The following is a 19,974-nucleotide window of genomic DNA, read 5'->3' as shown; positions in this document are numbered from 1 at the left end:
AACATCAGCCTTTCCCCCCACCCCTCATGTGCTCCCAGCAAGTTCCTGTCCCATCCAAAAAACAGCAGAAAACCTCTCACCTGCTGCCTAGTGGGAGAAAGAAGAGGCAGCAACATCACTGACTTTGTTGATGGTGTCCCAAGGCACATAACTGAGAATTAGAGAAATACCTGTTTGGAGGATTAAGACCCGCAGCAAAACGTTTAGAGGATTATACTGAAATAATACCTGACCAGTTCTTTAGGAAGCACTACACAGATTATTATGTCATGATTTTTGAGGGTAGCTTTCTGTGCAGTCTATGCAGAGACCCGGAGGAACATTCACAGTTACACCTACTCAAATAGTTGCTTTTTATGACTCACAGAAGAAGTTTAGAAGACTATTTAAAAAAAAAAAAAAAGAAAAAGAAAAAAAAAAAGAGCTGATCTGTAGAATCAAAAATATTAGATCAAAAATCTTGGATAAACACCACTATATTTCCTACATCAGGCAGTGATGTAGGGAATATCAAGAAAAAACCAAAACACAGAGAGACAATTAGAATAAACTAAAGAAAGATCCTCCCGGGAGGTGTCTGAACCTGGGACAAATTTAGAAACAGGTATACCTACTGGATGGTTGATTTCTTGTTTTCCTTGGATTTTTCTCAGTGTGGTAAAGAAATGTATTTGCTAAAATGTAGAAAAATCTAACTGCAAATATTTTGTTTTATAAGGCCTTTCTCTACATGTTGAATGTTGGAAAAAGAGGGTTTGATACTGGAGGCCAGAGGTGCCTTGGCAGCCCACCACACCCCTTCTTCTCAAAAATTTACGGGCTTTACTGGTATTACCAAGCATTCCAATTACAAGAAACTTTATTTTCTGAAGCTGAAATGGAAGAAGATGAAGGAAAGGAAGCAGCCACAGTTCCCCACTTTGCAAATCAAGCAGCAAAGTCCAGCAACTAAAGGAAATAATGAGGTTTTTTATTTAAAAGAGTACAAGGTCAAGCTCCTGTATTATCCTCTGTAACAGGTACATGTGCCATCCAAGTGCTGCTTTCATCACCTGTGGGGTGGGGTTTGAGGGAAGAAGAGGACAAGGTTAACAAATTTGAAAGCAACTCAATGTAAACAACCAACTCTCTGTCTGACCATATGCAACTTATTGCATTGAAAGTTAAAATCACTCAGTGAAACATGGTTTTTTATCAGAAGGAAAACGAAAGTAAAGGTTTTGCAAAGCCAGGAAAAATAAAGTAACCATGCCACAGGAGACAAAAGACAAGTAAAATCAGACAGAAAATCTAACTTCAGGTCTGAAGAATGCAGTACTAAAGCTCTGTAATTGCTGTGAACCAAGTAGGAAGATGCATGAGTAGAGATGGCCAGAGATTTGCAAAACAGAAAAGGTAAGCTTAAAAAAAGAGAAGTTGAACCAACAAGGACAAACAGGTTCAGATCTGAAGTGCTGACCTGACAGCTTTGGTAGGCTGCACAAAAACAAAAGGAAAAAAAGAGAATGCAAAGATTTGGCTACTTCTGTCTTCCATCAGGAGTTATTGCAGTGTATGATACTAATGGACAGCATCAGATTTCTCAATATTAGCTTTACTTTATGCGGCAAATAGCAAAAAATATCTGATAGTATGGTATTAAACAGAACCTTACAAAAGAATGTTCCCTCTTGGTTGAAACGTGCCATTTTTGTCTGTGTGTGTTCCTTCTACGTGCAATTTTTATCTGTATTATTTCTTCAGTTTTGGAAAGTTAAGACATTAGTACCAGGGAATTTTGAAGCTTATCAGAAAAGCTCTAGACCATTCCTTCAGTTCTTGTATCTAAGGGGTTTATGAACATTTCCTCAGTTGCACAAGACAGAAAACACTGGAGGATTCTGCAGGCAGAAATTAGAACTGCTAATAAATCTACCACATGGTATTTATTTACTCAAGTAATTACTTTGCTTCAGATAGGAAAAAGAACAGCTTTTGTAAATGCACCAGAGAGAGACATGGCAAATTTGCTTCTTGGGACCATACCTATAGGAAAGAGAATGCCACTGCCCAGCTGCAGCCCAAGGCTCATTGCAGTGTCAAACACAGCATTTGTAAACTCTGATTACAGTGCATTATTCCTGGACTGTGTTTTGGAAGGGAACACAAAGATAAAGTCTGCTGCTCCCTTCAAAGCTGACAAACCTCCAACAAGATTCCCTAACAGATAAAGACCATCAGCAGCAAACCATTTGTTTACCTGAAGTATATTGACCTCCATGTAGTGAATATTTTTTTTCTCCATGATCAACGCAGCTGGTTTGTAAATGATACTGGTATCAGTGCCTCATGGGTGGAGGCAGTGCTGTGCAGACGTAGAGGGATCAGCAGTGGTGCCTATGACACCTTCTGACTTCAGAGTGTGTGAGTTTGTGTGTGCAGATCTTGTCACATGCCCTTTTGTTTGCAGCATGTTCAAATCTCCTTCCACCATGTACGTCACGGTCGTCCAGTCTGACAGAAAACACAGCTCTGTGGTTTGGCATTTCTTGCCCATGATCCCTGCAGGTCAGTGGACTGTTTCTACAAAGAATAATTATAAAAAAACAGCCTTGTAGTACTCTCTTGGTCATGCACTTTCATAGGGTTTCTTATTTTTTAGGATTCCTATATCCAAATAGTTAGGAAAAAAACAACCTGGCTGAAGTAGGACTGTGCAGGACATAAGAGCAGTCGATTATAAACACTATAAATATCCCTCTTATCTTAAAATCTTGACATTTCAGATATTAGACAGACATAGTGAAACCCTTAAGCACCCACTAGCCTATGTGAATTGTCCTCCTCAATAACAGAACATGTATCCAAGAGCACACCTGGGACTGACTTGATGTTATGGGCCAGATAACTGGGAGGCATTAAAACCCAGCTCTGAGGACTTCTGTCCCTATTATTAACTTTTGACTAACTTCGTTTTTTATTTGCTGTAATCTAACTGTTTTGTTCTGGAATTTATTACCCACATAGATGTCAGACTGAGTTAGAGCGTCTACTGAAATATGTAAAAGAGCTGGAATTGTCACATGAAATTGCCACACTTTCCAAACATAATAAATAAATCACCTAGGAATAAAATCATATCCATATTTGTGGATTTTGTCACAATGAGTTCTCTAAATTTAGCTTTTTCTCTGAAGTTATGCAACTTCTAAAAAATATTACTGTTTTTACTATTATATTGCTATCCCCATCTAATCTGGTACACAACAATTTATGCCTGCAGCAAAATGCCTCAAACACAGAACAAAGCTGATTTCATCAATATGTAATCTTACATGTAATCTTACCTTATCTTCTGACTTACCCTTTACTTCTATGTTTTTTTTTGGTTTTTTTTTTTTGACAAGCCTTGTACAACAGAACTCCATTCTTATTACAACTTCACAACAAATTAAACTGACCTACTGGAATTCCATGTCACCAGGGCATGCACTGATGTGCAGTCCCATCATGGGACTGTCCCCTGTGCTTGCAGAAATTACTAAACCATTTATGTGCATAGTGAATATTTGTAGTATTTTCATGATACTGCTTGCATAAACTGATACAGGCATGAGTGCACAGAGACATTGATTTTGGGCACCTCCATTTCTGGATGTTTCTAAGGAGATACTTGGGACCTAGTCTGGAAAGTACTAAAATCACAGAAGGTTCCAGCTCTCAGTAACTGAATGAAACTAAGCACCAAAATATGACAAATCTAAAATTTAAGAGCTTTGTTTCAGCCATCTTTTTGGGCAACACTGTGGCACAGAAGAGGAAATAGAAAAGTGATTTTTCTCCTCTCAAGGAAATTGTTTCATGTTGTGTAGATGACTCATGTCACATAAAAACAGGGATTTACCTCTTAGCCTGAACTCTGTACAGCAGGTTCACCTTTGAAAGCAAAGGGTGTCACTGGAACTCTGATTGAAAACTAGAGCATGCAATACCAGTATTTAACAGAGATGCCTGATAGATGCCTTGGGGGATTATTCATGCCATGTGCCTTAGTTATCCAAGTATGAGAAGCACAGTCTCCTAGGAGAACATTTTCTCCTGCAGACAATGCTTGAAAAACCTTGTATCTCCAGAAAACAACAAAGAGACCTTAGGTCAAAACCCCATCAGTTTAGACTCTCCTCCAATACTATCCCCATACTCTCATAAAAGTCAATGCAGAAAGAGGAGCAATGCCACAAATAATTCAGATTTATAACAAACTGGAGGGTACCTTTTTCAACACTGAATATAAAGCAAGCCAGAGATCCTGCAGTGCCAGTGGTATCTCTGCAGCCACAGGGATTTTCTGTGGTGCCCCAGCAGCTGGTCTGGCACCAGCAGTTAATGTTCATGAACCCCTTGCTCAGCTGGGACACACATCTGTGGGGCAGCAGGTGTTCACAAATGTGTCAGGTTAATTACCAGTGGGGCTGTTTTCTGAGTGCCACACTGAATTCCAGGAGCTGAAAGACTCAGTTTTTATGACAAGCAGTGGATCCACCTGTAAAAGTAACACGCTGAATTTTTAAAGTATGGCTAATTGAGATCTGATTCTTAATGTCTAACAATTTGGGTTTTTTAAAAAAACCTTCCACAAAATGTATTATTATTGCATCAAAGCTGTTTTCATACTTTCCAAGCAGATAGTCTTCTACAGCAGTCTGTAATTCAGCACTAGGTGGCCTCTTTCTTCTTCCAGAGAAGGTCTGATACATCATTATATCACCTAACGACTTAATCAAAAGTAAAAAAAAACATTAGGCAAATGTAAGGAACTTTGTTCAGAAGGATTTTATGACATATATTGCAAAACTGCTCATTGTTTCCTAGCTAGAATGCATTCACTATAGCTCAGAATACAGAACTGATTCTCTGTGACTTGGCTTGCAGCCTAAGCCTTGAGCAATGTTTTATCCACACAACTTCGTAGGAGGTTCACATAGTACCAACTATCATCCAACTCAAAGATGCAAGAGCATCCAGAGGGGAAGAGGAGGTGAAGATAAAATAATTACACTTTTCCACTCAGCTTAGGTTTTGCCAGGTGAGATCCAAAATAGCAGTCACAGATTCACCTCCCCTGCTCTGAACAAAGCTCCTGCACTCCAGCAGTGCTCTTTCTGCAGAGTGGTCTGTAAAAGCAGAATATTGATGAATCATGGAGCATTTAAGAGATTCATGGATGGAATTGAGGTTTCTAAGCAGAGACCAGCATAATTGTTTAATTGAAGCATTTAGCTTTCTTGAAGAGGCTAACAAGGAACTGAGCACTGCCTACAGCAAGAAAGCACTCTGGCAAAATGGCCTCAGGAAAGGGGTTCTTAATTTGCCTGCCTCTCCAAATTTCCCAACCACCAAAAGCACAATCACTTCATTGCAAAACCACTGTGCTTCTGAAGGATAAGCTTTGTGCTGAACAAATGCTTGTAGCAGTATGGGTGATTAGGTGAGTTCATATGAGGAAATAAAGTATGTTTTGCCATGGTGTGGCTGAGCATTGACTTCCTCCATCAGTTCAAAAGGGATAATTTGTTTACAGAGCAGGTAAATGCTTCTTGCTAGGCAAAGAATGAAGACTGGAGCCTGTAGAGCTAGTAAATGTGAGCCAGCAAAAGGGTGATTTATGTAAGGCTGCTTCTCTGGGGAGTTCTCTGGACATCCCCATGAAAAGAAAAGTAGTGACTTCTTTTGGTGACCACATGAAAGGGAGCACGAGGCTGTCTATCCCTATGTGCTGCTGCCTCTCACTTAATGCATCTGCTCCTTTGGAGTATTTTTCTTCTCAAACAAGTAACAGGAAGGGTTTAAGACCCCAGTGAAGATATTTCCTCTGTGTATTGTCATTAAATATTTGGTCTGATACAGAAAGGAAGCAAGGCCAAAGGAACTGCCCTGTGTGAGAGCTTTAGGAGTCAACTGCCAGCACTGGCCTCCTTTATTATGAGTTTGGCTGGTTTGAACACTTCTGCACACCTGCAGAAATGTTACAACAAAGATTGTAGGGCAGGTGGGATCATGAATATATCAGACTGATGACAGGATCCACAGTAGGAGGGAGCTCTGGGATCAGCCTCAATTCTTTGTGTGTCTCCAGCCGTGTCTAACTTGGCTCCCCGGGCCGGCCGCGTGTTGCCGGTGTTGCAACAAGTCCCCGGCACTGTCACCTGCCCGGCCACCCGAGGAAAGCCTGTGAACATTCCTCAGGAATTGTTCAGAGGCTTTCAACAGACCCTCGTGCTGAATCCACCCTGTTCATTCCACATGAATCTCTGGCATTTTTTAAAAGGTGGATTTTTTTTTTCTTTTTTTTTTTTTTTTTTGATGGCATGCCTTACAAGAGTCTTGCTTAACCCTAGTGCTGACTTTGCAATCAACAAGTACATAATTTCCCACCCAGCTTGGGCATGGATAAAATCTGCTCCTGCCTTCTGCATGAAGACTGCTCTGGGTACTACTGCAGCTGAATTAGCTATAGGGTAGCCCAAGATCAACAACTTTTTGTTTTCGTTACCTGTTTGTGTTCCTCATTCATCCTAAAGTTATCTGCAAAGTATCAAACATCAGAATAAAAATAGCTAGAAAAGCAGCTTGTTGTGTCGTAGTTCAGATTCATGTGTGACTCAGAGCTGAAGGAATAAACATTCCTGACTCCTATCGGTAATTTCTTTTTCAGGTTTTCCAGTGGGTGAAAGAAAAGTCTTTTTCATTCCTGCAGGGGAGGAAGATCAACATAAAATCAGATGAAAGACTGTGAGATCGCAGGCTGAGTGCCAGTGAAATCCACAGGGCTTTACCCAGTTAATACAGAGTATTTAGTATCATACTATAAAGTCTTTTTTACTTAGACTTGTCCTTGAAAACAACTCCCTTGGGTTGTATAATTTCCCTAGTAAAAGCCCATATACACTGAACTACAACAGTCTATTAGCACAGATTTAAAAGAAAAATGAATCTTTTCACTATTAAACATGTTGATTATATTATGAAGTCTGTCTTGGTCTAGAAGTACATTCTTAAGCAGACCTCTGTCAAACATTTTTACTGCATACTGAATGCACATGGAGGAATCCTCTTGCAAAGAAGCACAATCACTAAGAAGAACAAATTCTGCACACTGTACTTATCTATCAGCCTTTCAGAATTTCCCAACCACTGAAATGCTGAGCAGCATTACTGACAGCAGACAGCTAATACAGTAAACAAGGACACTCAGCACTTTATGATAAAAAGGGATTAATAATCACAACGGTAGAGATACGTACAGAGAGACAAATTGCAGAGTCCTTCCCTTGGAAGAAACCTGGCTGTGATCCGTGGAGGTGTTTGCAGGGTGAGATGGAGCACATGAGCATCATACCATCAATTTCACTATGTGTAAAATTCCTCAAAGCACTCACCAGAGCAAATCAAAAACCACAAAGTAATGCTGCTCAGCATCTACTGAGAAAACTTACCATGCTCCCCTGCAAGTGAAGGCCTTAAGTAGCTGTATGTCACACAAACATCATCTCTTGGAGTGCTCCATTTTCTCCAGAGACTGGGTGCTTGCTACATATTTCCACCCTGCCATGACACATCTGCATGCCTAGCACAGGCTGTATCCATCATGTTCACTTTCCTGCCATTGCGAAAGAGCTCGTGCTTGGATGCTGTCCTGACTGCTCCTGCAGATGTTCTCTCACTGTGCTTGTGGAAGGAAGCTGTGCTTTGGGTATGCCACTGCACCCTGGCTAGTGGGGCATCCTGGAGTGCCTGGGGCTGGCATGGCTGAGGACACAAAGGGTCAAGTTTAAGGCACAAACAAGTTACTTCAGAGTTCAGTCCTGTGCCTCCAGCACAGCAAACAGTTCTACATGCATGCACTTCCTCCACAATGAATGAACTGCAATATGTGTGGGCAGACAGATTCAAAACACAACCTCAGAGGCATCACCAGGGAATGCAGAACACACAGTAAAACCCAAGTTTAAACAGTAATAATTAAATGCTGGTTCTGTCTCCTCATGAATATATTATATGAATGTGACATCTTTTTATTCCATTGCATACAAGCTCTCCCACGCATTGTTCAAGAGTAATTGTATCTCATATATCCATTACATCTCTGTCTAAGTGCATTTAATGATTTTACCATTTCCCTTCTTGTTAGAAATGTTTCTTACAGTTGTTGCAAGGTAAGTGTGATTTCTAGAGACACCCTTGCCTCTGTTCCATTTTAGGTGTCTTGTGTAGAATTGACAGCTGTGTCAGATAAGTCCCATTTGCACTATTGCAGTTGTTGATTTCCTTACATAAATTTACAATACTAGAAGCCAAAAACCACACTGGATCCTAGCTTCCCATAACTGCTTGCCTTACAGGGATGAAGCAGAGCTTTGTGATTTTATGTTTGCTAACTCCAAAGAGCTACTGGCTGTCAGAAGGGGATGGGGGCAAGTTCAGATGTACCTCATGGCAAGGAAATTAATGTCATGACACTCCTCCAACTTCCATGTCCCTCTGCTTTGCCCCTGTGAAGTGCTTTGTAGGATTAACAGGAGCTTACAGTGTCAAATCCAGGCTCTGCCTCAGCTGAAGAGGAGGTGGAAAGTAAACATTTGAAAGAGGCAATGAGAAAGGTTGGCTTGCTCCCTGTCCTGGGACACTCTACTCCTGACCCCCACTGCTTTCAATAAAATATCTCCATTTTTACCTAGTTTTATTACTATTTTTTCTTTCCCACTTTGGTTCTAATGAAAGCTGGCAAAGGAGGCAGCATCCTCTCTCAGCCAGGCGCCTCGCTGGATGCTCTGCCACAGCCACAGCAATGGGATGACCACTGCCCACAAACCAGAGGAAATGGGATGTTGAAGAGAGCAGCCTGGGCTCCTTCTAGACAGGTATCTGGTAAGACAAAGCCATGGGGGGCTCAAACCCTTCCTGGCAGAGCCCGTGGGCCACAGGAACAAGCTCCTCTCTGTCACACCCGTCTGGATCCTGCAGCAGGCAGCTGTGAGCAAAGCACATCCCAGGAGCTTGCAGAATGGAGCAGCCCTTCCCAACAACAGCAGGCATTTCCTTCATGGGAAGGAGATTTCAGATGAGATCAGCAAGGCTGCCAGCTTGGAGCAAAGGCTTCCAGACCACCTCAATCCCCACGCTTCAGGCTTCCTGCATTCCTGCCAGGACCACTCAGAATATCCAAAAAGCCTCATTTTCGTAAGGGAACATGAGCAGTTCACTTGCTCCCTGGCACCTCCTCACCCTTCAGCCAGGACAAGAGGAGGTGTGAAGGGAAGCCAAGTTGTGGCAGTCAGCTGCAGAGTGGCAAGATGATATTCCTGCTCAGAATTGGGCAGGAACTCCCAGAACTCTTGTGCTGAGTGGGGGCCAGCACAAGATTCAGGCCATGTCGACTCCTCAGGGAGAACATGCTGTACCAAACATTTCTCATTGTATATCTTACATAAAAAAAACATTTAGCTCACCACCCAGCACTAGCTCCTAATAAAAAAGCTAGTGGCTTTCTCTGCTGAGTACATTGAAATTGTGTAGTCCAGTCAGCTCAGGGACACACACAGGATGCTCAAAGTGATCTGAGAAATGAACTGGAGCTAAAAAAGGAAGCCACAAACAGGTTTTGCTGAGCAAATACATCAGAGACAGACTGACCCATGTAGGAAACCATCCCTTCAATCTCTCTTTGGGGAAAGACAATTTGACAGGTCCAGAAGTGCCCCAGAACAATTCCCTCTCCAAACCCATCAGAATTTCCACATGGTACATCAAAAAACACTCCTTCCACAGCAGGCTCTCCTCTCCACTGATGGTGCTGCACCACAGCAGAACCAAAACCCAGTGGTTGCTCATAAATTCATCTTTCTTCACTTGCAGAGTGGGCAACCCAAAGTGACTACACACTCTCCCGAAGTCCCTGCCAAAACTGTGAGTGGCTCTAGTGTCCCAAAGTCCAGGTGGGTGCTGTGGGATGGCCAGGATGATCTGAGCAGGTCCCAGGTTTGCACACTCCATGAAAGGGCTGCCTTGGAGAGCGGTTTCCATTTTTTAGGAGACCCGAAGGCAACACAGGTCTTGCAAAGGACCTTGCAAATATTGGGCTCTGATTGACAGAGGCTGCAGCCCTGCACAACTATCAGAATAATTTTCAAATATCAGCCAAATTTTCTCTTTAAAGGAAAAAAGACACTTCTAAATTGCAAGGAAAAAAACCTGCTTAAATTTCCGTCCACATTCTTTTGCTGAAAACCACAAAAAAATAAATACAACATGCGGAAACTGTGAAACCCCTCCCACACACACATTTTATTTTAAAAGTCCCTCAAAAATCTCATAAGAACTTGAGTATGATGGAAGAAAGTCTTAGAGCTCAACATTAATCAGTTTGCTCTAAAAATAAAGCAAAATCCTTGATACAGAACCTCCCTTGTTTCCCCCCCTCTCAATAGACAGAATTTTTGGGATGTTTGTTTAACCGCACTGCTCAAATTCATGACCTATTAGAGGTACAAGGCAGATCTAGCAAACAAAAATGTCACACTGGGGTCACTAAGTTTGTCACTCTTGCAGAATATGACCTTCAGTGTAGACTTCTTTTGAAACTGTATTTTGAAAGAAATAATTTTCCTCCCCTCTCAGTTCACCTCACATTTAATACTCTTTTTGTTCTCCTGTTTCTAGGAGAGTGACACTGGGTGCAGCTGTCTCAGCCCCTGCAAGTGGTTATCAATCCCTGCCCTCCAGCAGCCAAACATGAGTTTGTCCCATAACAATAGAAGATGCTGCATTGCTGTTCTCTCCTCAGGAAAGCTTTATTCTCATTTTCTCCAGCCTCTCACAGCTGTAAATGCAACTGGATTTCAGATTCCTGTATTCTTTCCCTATCAGCATAAGTCTGCACACCAGGGAAAAGGCACAATCCTTGTAAAACACTGTGGTTTTTTAGCAGGTCCAACCTGACATGCAGAGAACATGCAGCCTGTCCTCCTCTCAGGACAGGCACAGCTGTAGCACAGGAGGTCAGATGGTGCAGGTTAGCTTTTGATTTGAGCCTCCAAAGATGTCAATTAATGTCCCACTTGTGTTCATTACTGACCTGTATTGCAGCAAAAGTAAAAATCTTCCACAACCTCTTATTATCCCTCTGAGCTTGCCGCCTTGAACACCCGGTGATTTTCTTAGTGTGCTGGTTTGTTTTGCTGGAGCACAATTGCTTTGCTGTCCTCATTGCTAAGCAATTAACAGTTTGTCCTTCCAGAAATACCCAACACCCCAGACACTATTAGCTCCTCGGAACATTTTCAACAAAAACATTCCAAGGGAGCTGCATTAGGAGCCCTGCCACTTTCAGGGCTAAGCATCTCTCCAGCCACATACCCCATTAGAGAACACCAGAGCAGGACAGGGAGAGGGGGTTACTTATGGTCAGGCCCTGTTCTGCCAAGTTCTGCACAAACTTTTCATCTCACATCTGAGATTCACACATTTCTTGTCTAATCCAGTGAAGAAACTTAGCCCTACCTACCAGAGAAGTGAACCTGCACCAGGTTCTCAGGGCTTCCAACCAGTTGGGAATTCCAGGGAGATCGGCTTGACCCCTGGATCAAAGATGTGAATGCAAGCCTCAAGAGTAACTCTGATATCAGAGACAATTCCCTGAAACCAATGATCTTTGGTCACTCACCCTGGGGAAAACCTGCAGGCAATGGTAAAAGGTGCTATAACAGACCCCTCTATCAAAGGGTCCAGTACCTCTCCAGCAAAATCAAATTTCAAATAAACATCAAAAGCAACCTCAACATAGAATCTGTATTTCCCAAATACTTTTTTTCTCATTCATTCTTTTAGTTAAAATGAGTACACTCACACAATTATTTGGCTTCTGGGTGACAAGACAGAATCACTCAGGATTTCTGTATATAGCACTCCAAATTCACATTAGTAATGACGTTTAAAATGCAAAAGGTCCACACAATCAGCAAGTCCTTGCCACAAAGGCTGCTGGACAGTGTGTGGGGCTCAGCACACCCACACAGCAGTGGGACAGTGCATGTCACTTCCCACAGCATTTTTGTCACAAATGACCACCCTGAATCAAAGAAAGGACCATCTGAACTATGGACATGTTACTTGCTATGAGGAAGGTATAAAAACGTGCACTTTGTGGTTTTACTTTCCCACAAAAATACCCTCCTACCTTCAGCAGTCTGCAGAACCATGTCTCCACACAACCTCAGGATACCAGGCAGAAGCAAGCTGGAAGTATATTTGATACATTTTACATACATCTCTAGCCATTTATTTTCAAAAATTAAAATATACAAAATAAATGTGAAAATATTTTCTTACAGGTAGGTACAGAAGTATCTGCACTGCTTTATTTACACATTCTCTAATGAGAATCTCTTTTAGAATATCAGTTTAGGGTATAATACTCAGCACCTATGCAATTATAGCTGTGGTGCAATGGTCCTTCAGTATATTTAGACTTCTTGTTACACATAACACTTGCCTGATCTCAGCCATACAAAAAGCTGATATTGAAATGTCATCAATACAGTTATTTGTCAGAACCTTCCCTCTGTGTAAAACTTGAGTTCTTGTTGTGAAAAGGGAGGAGGAATAAATCCCCATGTGTGACAAATCCAGATTCTCCCTCAAACAGCTGGGAGGGCGCAAAACAAAGGCAAGAAAGAGAGGAACGGGACATCCAGCTGCACTGACATCACCCCACATCATGCCCCAGTGCCTACAGGAAAGACTCAGGTTCCCCTTCTTTGCCCACGGGGGTTTCAGCCTCTCTGAAGCAGCTGCCCTTCCTGGCAGAGGAGCTCTCCCGGTGGCTGCTGAGCTGGTGAACTCTCCTCTTGAAGAGGCGGTGCAGCTTCTCCTGGAACTGGTTGCCGATGAAGCAGTACAGCAGGGGGTTGGTGCAGCTGTTGGCGAAGGCCATGCAGATGCCGAAGGGCAGCGCCGTGTCGATCAGCCCCACCACCTCACAGCTGTCAATGACCTCCATGTGAGCCAGAGCATTCAGAAACGTTAAAACGTGGAACGGCAGCCAGGAAATCAGGAAGGCCATGACAACGGCAGCCACCAGCTTCAGGACTTTGTCCCTCTTCTGCCTGCTCTTCCCAAACTGCTGTGCTTTAAGCAAGTGCCTCCTGATCCAGATGTAGCAGGTGGTGATCACGGCCAAGGGGATGAAGAAGCCGAGGGTGTTTTTCAGGAAGGCCGTCGCCACGGACCATTTTGCATAGTTCTCATAAGGAAAGGCCATAATGCAAGCATTGACCTCCAAGCTTTCAACGTAGTAAGTGTCTCGGAAATAAAAAGTTGGGAGGGAGGACAAACAGGCGAGGCCCCACACGACCAATGCTACAAAATAAGCTTGTTGTGGAGTTCTCCTCTGGGAGTGGATAGGATGGACAATGGCGTGGTACCGGTCCACGCTCATGCATGTAATGAAAAAAATACTGGCAAACATATTCAGACACAGGACAGAGCTGGAGATCTTGCACATGAGAGACCCGAAGAGCCAGTTGTATCCCTGAGCGTAGTAGGTGGCCCAGAAGGGGAGGGTGGCCAGGCACAGCAGGTCTGCCATGGCCAGGTTGAAAATGTAGACATTAGCAACTGTCTTGGGGCCAGTGTGACGACAGAGCACCACAACCACCACACTGTTGCCAACCAAGCCGAGAGCAAAAACCACAGAGAAGAGGGCTGGAATCACTGAAAACTGATAATCTGAAGATGTAAGGGGGCAGGGAGGGGATGAGTTTGTCAGTGCTGTAGACAGGACTTGGAGACTTTCCCTGGTGGTGACAATCAGGGAGTAGTTGTTCTGCATGTTGGCGCTGGTGGAAAGGGAGTTTCTTCAGGAAATTCATGGGCTGGCAGCACTTTCCTATCGCTCACCTGCAGATCAGAAACCCTGTGTTAGACGTGCACTCTGCAGCTGTCTTAGCTCCGAAATCACACAGACACAATAAAATAAAAACCATTTGAAGTTATATCAGTAAGCTGAGTGCTGAAATAGCAAGCAGCCCTGCTGAATTCCTTACCTCCACCCCACTGACAGAACACAATTAGCCCTAGGGATGTCACAGAACTTTTTAATTAGCCTGGAAGAGAAGAGAACAGCTGGGGTTTATCTGTGATTACAAATGGTGCTTTCTGTGGCCAGCAGAGCAGAAAGATTATGGACTCAGGAGCTGGAGACACTTTGGGAACTTCTGTGACCCAAAGGCCACGCTGAAGCTCCTCATGATCCTTTTCGCAGTTTTCTCATGCTATTTCCAGCACTCTGAGCAGTTAAAATAATATAAAAAGGCAGGCATGAAACCAGCCACTTAAAAGGACTTTTAGGAAAGCAAGCTGTGATTATTTTTTTCCCCAATTCACAGGGCTGGATGCAAAGACATTGAAGGGCCTTTGCAAAATGTCATTCACTGTCAGTGTCCTTCTGACACATATCTGCATCTCCTTCCCTCGTGACAGCTTTAATCAGAACAGTAAAAGAGAGAATTTCAATGTAGACACAACAAACTCAGTCCTTGCAGGCAGTGGATTTAACAGTACTATGTACCATTCATTTACAAATATAAGAACTGGATTTCAGTAGTGGAAAATGTAGCTATAAAACAGCTAAAATAAGAGTTAATTGACAGGTCTGTCTTTGTTACATTTCAACAGCTTGTGTCTTCACTCTGAGCAGTACCTTTTGCAAACTTTAAGACTTTCTAAGTCAATGAAGAAGATATCATTGTATTTTATTTTACATACTAGAAAGAGGAAATTAATTTTTAATTACATTTTTGTGGAACCAGTCAGGCATTTAAGAATTCTCAAGTTCTAAAAATAATAGAACTTTTCACCAAGACAACAGATTTGGGTAGTGATCTCTCGTTTAACAGAAGGCAACTGATAATTTAAAACATATTTTTCTGTATCAACAGTTTAATGTACAATAGCTTATCATTTTCTTAATGCAAAATATGCAATATACTACTTTGGATATACTGACAAAGATTTAATTTTAACTACATTATCTTAACAATGAAAACTCAGCAGGGGAATTTCTGCAGAGTTCTGGTATTTAAAGCCACAAAGAGTTGATCGTAACCCATGTTCTGTATTCAAACAGGTCCTAAACCCAGTGAAAGCTTTTTTGTTTGGGAACACAAATATTCAGAGAGGGTCTGGAGTCCCATTTCACCCTTAACTCTTATATCCTGAGCCCTTCACTTTAACTTATAGAAGCTAAAATATTAGAATTTGTCACAAAGCATTACATACCTCCCTGACTCCTAGCAGATGGAGCACACCAAAATCACTTGCACTGCATGAAAGAGAACAAGGTTTCATTGACAAACACGCTCCCCCCCTCTGGTCATGAGCAAGTGGTGCCTTAGGATCTGCTCTGAGCTGCTCGTTCCTCCTCTCACTGCAGGCACCAGACATTCTAGCCCAAATGGAATCGAATCAATGGAAATTATGTTCTAACAGCAGACAGAAAACCTACCTCTCAAGCCTCCAGAATTCCGTGCTCCTTTTTTCCGCTTTCCTTCTGGTGAGTATTGCCACCAGCAATCTGCTCTCTCATATCTTCCCCTTTCCCACTGGGAGACTTTAACCTACATAACTCGAGAACTGAAATATGAATGCCTGCCAGCTTCTTTTCCTTTTGGAAGCAAAACAGTTTGAGAACCCCCCTTTCCAAGGCCACGTGAGCACATGCAGTAAATCAGGAGAGAGCAGCAAGACAGCTAGAAAAAAAGGAAAAAAAAAAAAAGGAAATGAAGCAAGCAAGAAAAAGGAAATTCACACAAATATCTCTGTGGTTTTCTACTGCAGATCTTGGGCCAGGAGGTTACACCCACACACTGCCCCTTTCTGCCCTCCATGTGCACACACAACATGTGGGAGCCTCCATGAAAGGATTTGTGCATCTCTGAGGGCAGCAGCACTCCCATGCAGTCCACGGGGTCCTAGCACTGGCTAACACATTTGAGGATGAAATAGGCTGTTAGTCCTGGCAGAATTGACTATAACGAGAACACAAAGAGACAGAAAGTGGAGGAACATCACTGCATTCACAACAGCATTGCCTGTGTAAGGGAGCTGATCCCAGCTCCCAGTCAGAATGGGAAAGCCACTGCCCTTTTCCTTACAAAGACATGCACACTGCTGGCACCAAGGAGGGCAGCAGGACAAACCAGGCAGCAGGATGTGGCTGAGAGCAGGCTTGGTTCTGAGGCTGCACTGGGGTAGGACATGACCAAAACGAGCTCATGCCAATTCCCCTTCACACAACACAGAGTTTTTACATCTGCTCTTTCTTTGCACCACATGCTGTGCCTGGCCCCAGCCTCCTCTCCATGGAAGGATCCTCAAGGGGGCTCCTGGAGGATAACAGGGGCAAAGGAAGCACCCAGAGAGTTAAACATTTTGCCCTGATGCCTGAGTGTGATCTCTGCAACAACTGCCCATCTACTGTGCTCCCCAGCGAGGCTCATGTGCCACGCAGAAAGCAACCACTGGAGCCCCTGCAGTGACATGTCCCTTTGCCCTGGCTCTCAATCACTAACCAGCACTGGACCCAAGCTCATCCCATCCTCTGAACACCAGCACAGCCTTGGGATGAGGTGCATCCACCTGTGGGACTTGGGGAAACCCCAGTGCCTGCCCTTGCTCCAGGACTGTGCAGCACACCAGAGACAGCAACCATCACCAGCTCTGCTGATACCAGTGACCCAGAGGAGAGATGGAAAACAACCTTTTAACAGCATCTTCAGGGGAACCAAGGGCTGAGCAGGCTGTGGAGAACAGTCTCACCAGTTTCACCATAGCCCACCTATGTCTTTGACCAGAAAAAGTTTCAAAGAGTGTTGAAAAAGCTTATTAGCAAATCATATACACCCATCCCTGGAGGTGAGTGCTACATTCAAGGCAGAGAAAAGAGTCCTTAGCAACTTTTGTTTTTATCTGCCTCATAATTCAAAGTCCAGCTCTTAGCATTTTCTGTGCTAAAAGGAGACTGAGTTATTTAAAGAAAGGGAATCCCACGCAGCATTTCTATTTACCACAGTGCAAGGATTTACTGCTTCAAGGACATGATGACAAAGCAGTCCATGGTCAGGACTGTCAAGCTGCAAGCACACAGAAGAGGAAGTCATGAGTCCTGCTGCAAAGGAGCAGAGATGCACCTTCTGCCACCAATTTCCTCAGTACAGGCCTTGCCTGGGTTCTGCAGGACTGCTGGCCCACTTGGTGAGTGACCTGAGATGTCAGCACTCACTCTGAAGTGTATTTATTAATTTTTTTTGGTAACAAGATGTGCCAGGACACCCTTAGCCAGGAGTCTTTGCACACAAACCATTCATAAAAGGTTTTGCTCCATTCCTCAGCAAACACCCATTGAAGGAAAAATGCACAAGAATGTTTATTTTTCAAAAATAACAAACACTAGTTGTTTAGACTTAAATATAAAGTTTTCCTTTCCACAAAACTTTTGATCCTTACAGAAACTGACTGTGTTTATTCTGTTTTGCCTACAGAATTGAGACTTTAGCAGGCAAGAAATGGCCCTGCTGCATGCAGTGCAATGGGGCATAGCTCAGGCTGCCCTTTGACAAATCCTGCTCCCATCCTTTCCCCTGCCAATGCTCAGTGCATCTGATTCCTTATCTGATCCCAAGTCCTCACTGCAAAGCCTCCTCTCACAAATCTCTCTCTCCATTTTCCCCACCATTTCTTTCTTCCTCTCACTATTTCTGAGCACCTTGCATGGATGTAAAACAGATGCCCAAGCTGTCCATGCAGAAAACATCCTCGTGCCATGTAGTGCTGCAGCTGAGCTAATGCCCCCTGAGCTTGTGGGATTTGTTTTCCACAGCTAGGCTGGTAAATCCAGCACATGGATCTGCTGCAGCAGAGCCCAGCACACAGCTCAGCACAGGGCAGAGCTTTTTCACTGCTCATCTGGCAGCAAAGTTACAAAAGCTGAGTGTTTTCAATACAAGACCTGTTCGATTTTAAATTAGTTGAAGCTTGAGGTGTCTGGGGGTTGAATGTGGGGAAGGATTTTGAGTACACCTTTTATACCAACTAAAAAAATTCACAGTTCAAGAGGAGCAAGAAATTTGCTGCAGGCCCATATACAGCCCTTAGGTTTGTCTTTCTACCCGCAAGCCTATGCACCTAAAGAGGTCAAAAGGTCACCAGAAGTGTTTAAAAAAAAAAACAAACCCAAAAAAACCCCAAACCACCACCACCACACAATTCAAATAGCACCTTCTGATCAACTGCACAAATAAAAAGAAAAGGATCCATGCACTCCAAGTCCTAGGTCTTGGGTTTTCCAGGGAAATGCTGCCACTGTCAGGGATGGAATATTCCAAACAAGCAGCCTGACAGTGCCAGTAGGCTGTCAGAGCCACCTCTTGAGGCTAAACCTTGCCAGCCTGCCAAAAGCTCAAAGTAATGTGAGATTCAGATATAAACTGGATTAATGAGCTTGATTTGTTACCTTCGGAGAAAGCAAGAGGGGAAAAAAAAATCTTTTGTAAATGTGCTCCCCAGGATGCATAGCCCAACACAGACCACTGTGGCTGTGTTGGGTGTTGATTTACAGCAGGATCCCCTGACTCCCTGGTCCCAGGGCTGGCAGCAGCAGCTGGGGATCCAGCCCCAACTGCCAGGGCAATGATGATTTTCATCCTGCCAGACCCTGGGATTAGCTCACTTGGATGCAGCATGGTGCTAATAATGCCAAGATTGCAGGTTTGCTCCCTGCATGGGCTGGAAGAGCTGGACCTGATGATCCTTGTGGGTCCCTTCCAACCCAGAATATTCTGTGATTCTGGGGTGTTGTGCCAAATATTCCAACATTCCATAAACTTTTCTAAGCATTCCTCCTTCCTGCATTTGTTTATTTAAGGGCTCCTTTAAGGGTTTCTTTAGGGACTCATTGCTCAGTCCTGCAAGGAAGATTGGAGAATCTACCTCCCCCTTTCCCAGCCCCAGAGCACTCCCTCAGAGAAAGCTGATTGCTTGCCTCCTTTCTGGGGACTCAGGGTGGGGAGCAGTTGTGAGCAGTGAATGCTGAGGGTCGAGGCAGTGGTTCCATTCCCATCCAGCACCCATGGTTCTTGCTGGGTCAGTTCTGGGTCCTAGCACTGTCTCAGGTACCTCTGAAGCGTGATCAGTTCTGGCAGTGGCTGTCTGCAAACCTGGTGTTTTGGCCAAGAGGGAGAACTGCCAGCATTCTCACAGGCAAGACCTTGGTCAGTGTTTCACTCTCCCTGCTGGAGCCATGATTTCCTGTGGAGGAACTGAGCAGGCCTGGGGAAGGTGCTGCTTTTCCACTCCACAGCAGCACAGCAGTGACCACAAGGGCCACCCAGACAGGGCCCATCAGATACTCTGGGAGTGTCTAGTCCCACTGAACAGACTTGCTATGCTAGAAGAGGTCAGTTTTGAAGCAGTTCAGTGAGTGTGACAGAGGCATTTAGGAGTGCAGAGGGATGCTTTTTCCACCTTCAGCATGCAGAAAACTTACCCGAAGCATTTATTTTACGAGAGATGTTTGTGTCCAGCCAGCAGCACTGCCAAGATTGAGGTTATCCTCCCTGACATTGTTTGTTCAAATTATTGGCTGTAAGCATTTTATAAGCTACTAAAAGTAGTAAAGAAAACAAGCAGATAAGTGATTTTGAAAACAAGCTGCACCCGTTGCTATTAAAGGCAGGAAACGCACACACCCTGGCACCACTGCCTGCTCTTGGGGTATGCTGAAGGCAGCAGGACTTGGTCAAAACTCCATCCCTGAGTGCTTCTCAGCTTCCAGCCATGCCCCCAACACAGACAGACCACCAGACTCCAGGGATTGCCAAAAACAGGCACAGAGCCTTCATGGCCATAGCAGCATCAGCGGCAGAGCAGAATTTCAGCAAC

At 43.8% G+C, this 19,974-nt stretch overlaps 1 protein-coding gene across 8 annotated transcripts; it reads right to left on the bottom strand.

Moving 5' to 3' along the window:
• Positions 1-492: 492 nt before the first annotated feature.
• On the bottom strand, positions 493-16,794 carry AGTR2 (angiotensin II receptor type 2). 8 transcript variants are annotated; one of them, XR_014952432.1, is made up of 5 exons: positions 15,542-16,794; positions 7,284-13,935; positions 6,533-6,730; positions 4,654-4,754; positions 493-2,562 (listed from the first exon to the last, which is right to left on the bottom strand). XR_014952432.1 is itself a non-coding variant. In XM_021548398.4 (2 exons), exon 2 carries the CDS (start codon positions 13,865-13,867, stop codon positions 12,767-12,769), a length of 1,101 nt encoding a protein of 366 aa, XP_021404073.2. In that variant the 5' UTR covers positions 13,868-13,935; positions 15,542-16,794; the 3' UTR covers positions 2,930-12,766. The 8 variants fall into 8 exon arrangements, 1 of the variants encoding a protein (XP_021404073.2); XR_014952429.1 differs by having other exon boundaries at positions 4,253-6,730; XR_014952430.1 differs by having other exon boundaries at positions 4,654-6,730.
• Positions 16,795-19,974: the final 3,180 nt, after the last annotated feature.

This window comes from Lonchura striata, chromosome 4A, assembly GCF_050655825.1.
Source record: "Lonchura striata isolate lonStrDom1 chromosome 4A, ASM5065582v1, whole genome shotgun sequence".
Lineage (NCBI taxonomy): Eukaryota > Metazoa > Chordata > Aves > Passeriformes > Estrildidae > Lonchura > Lonchura striata.
This window is presented reverse-complemented; position numbering and strand designations above follow the sequence as displayed.

Bases quoted from the DNA above. Each gene is read 5' to 3' on its own strand.
- AGTR2 (XM_021548398.4), bottom strand. From the start codon at position 13,867: ATGCAGAACAACTACTCCCTGATTGTCACCACCAGGGAAAGTCTCCAA.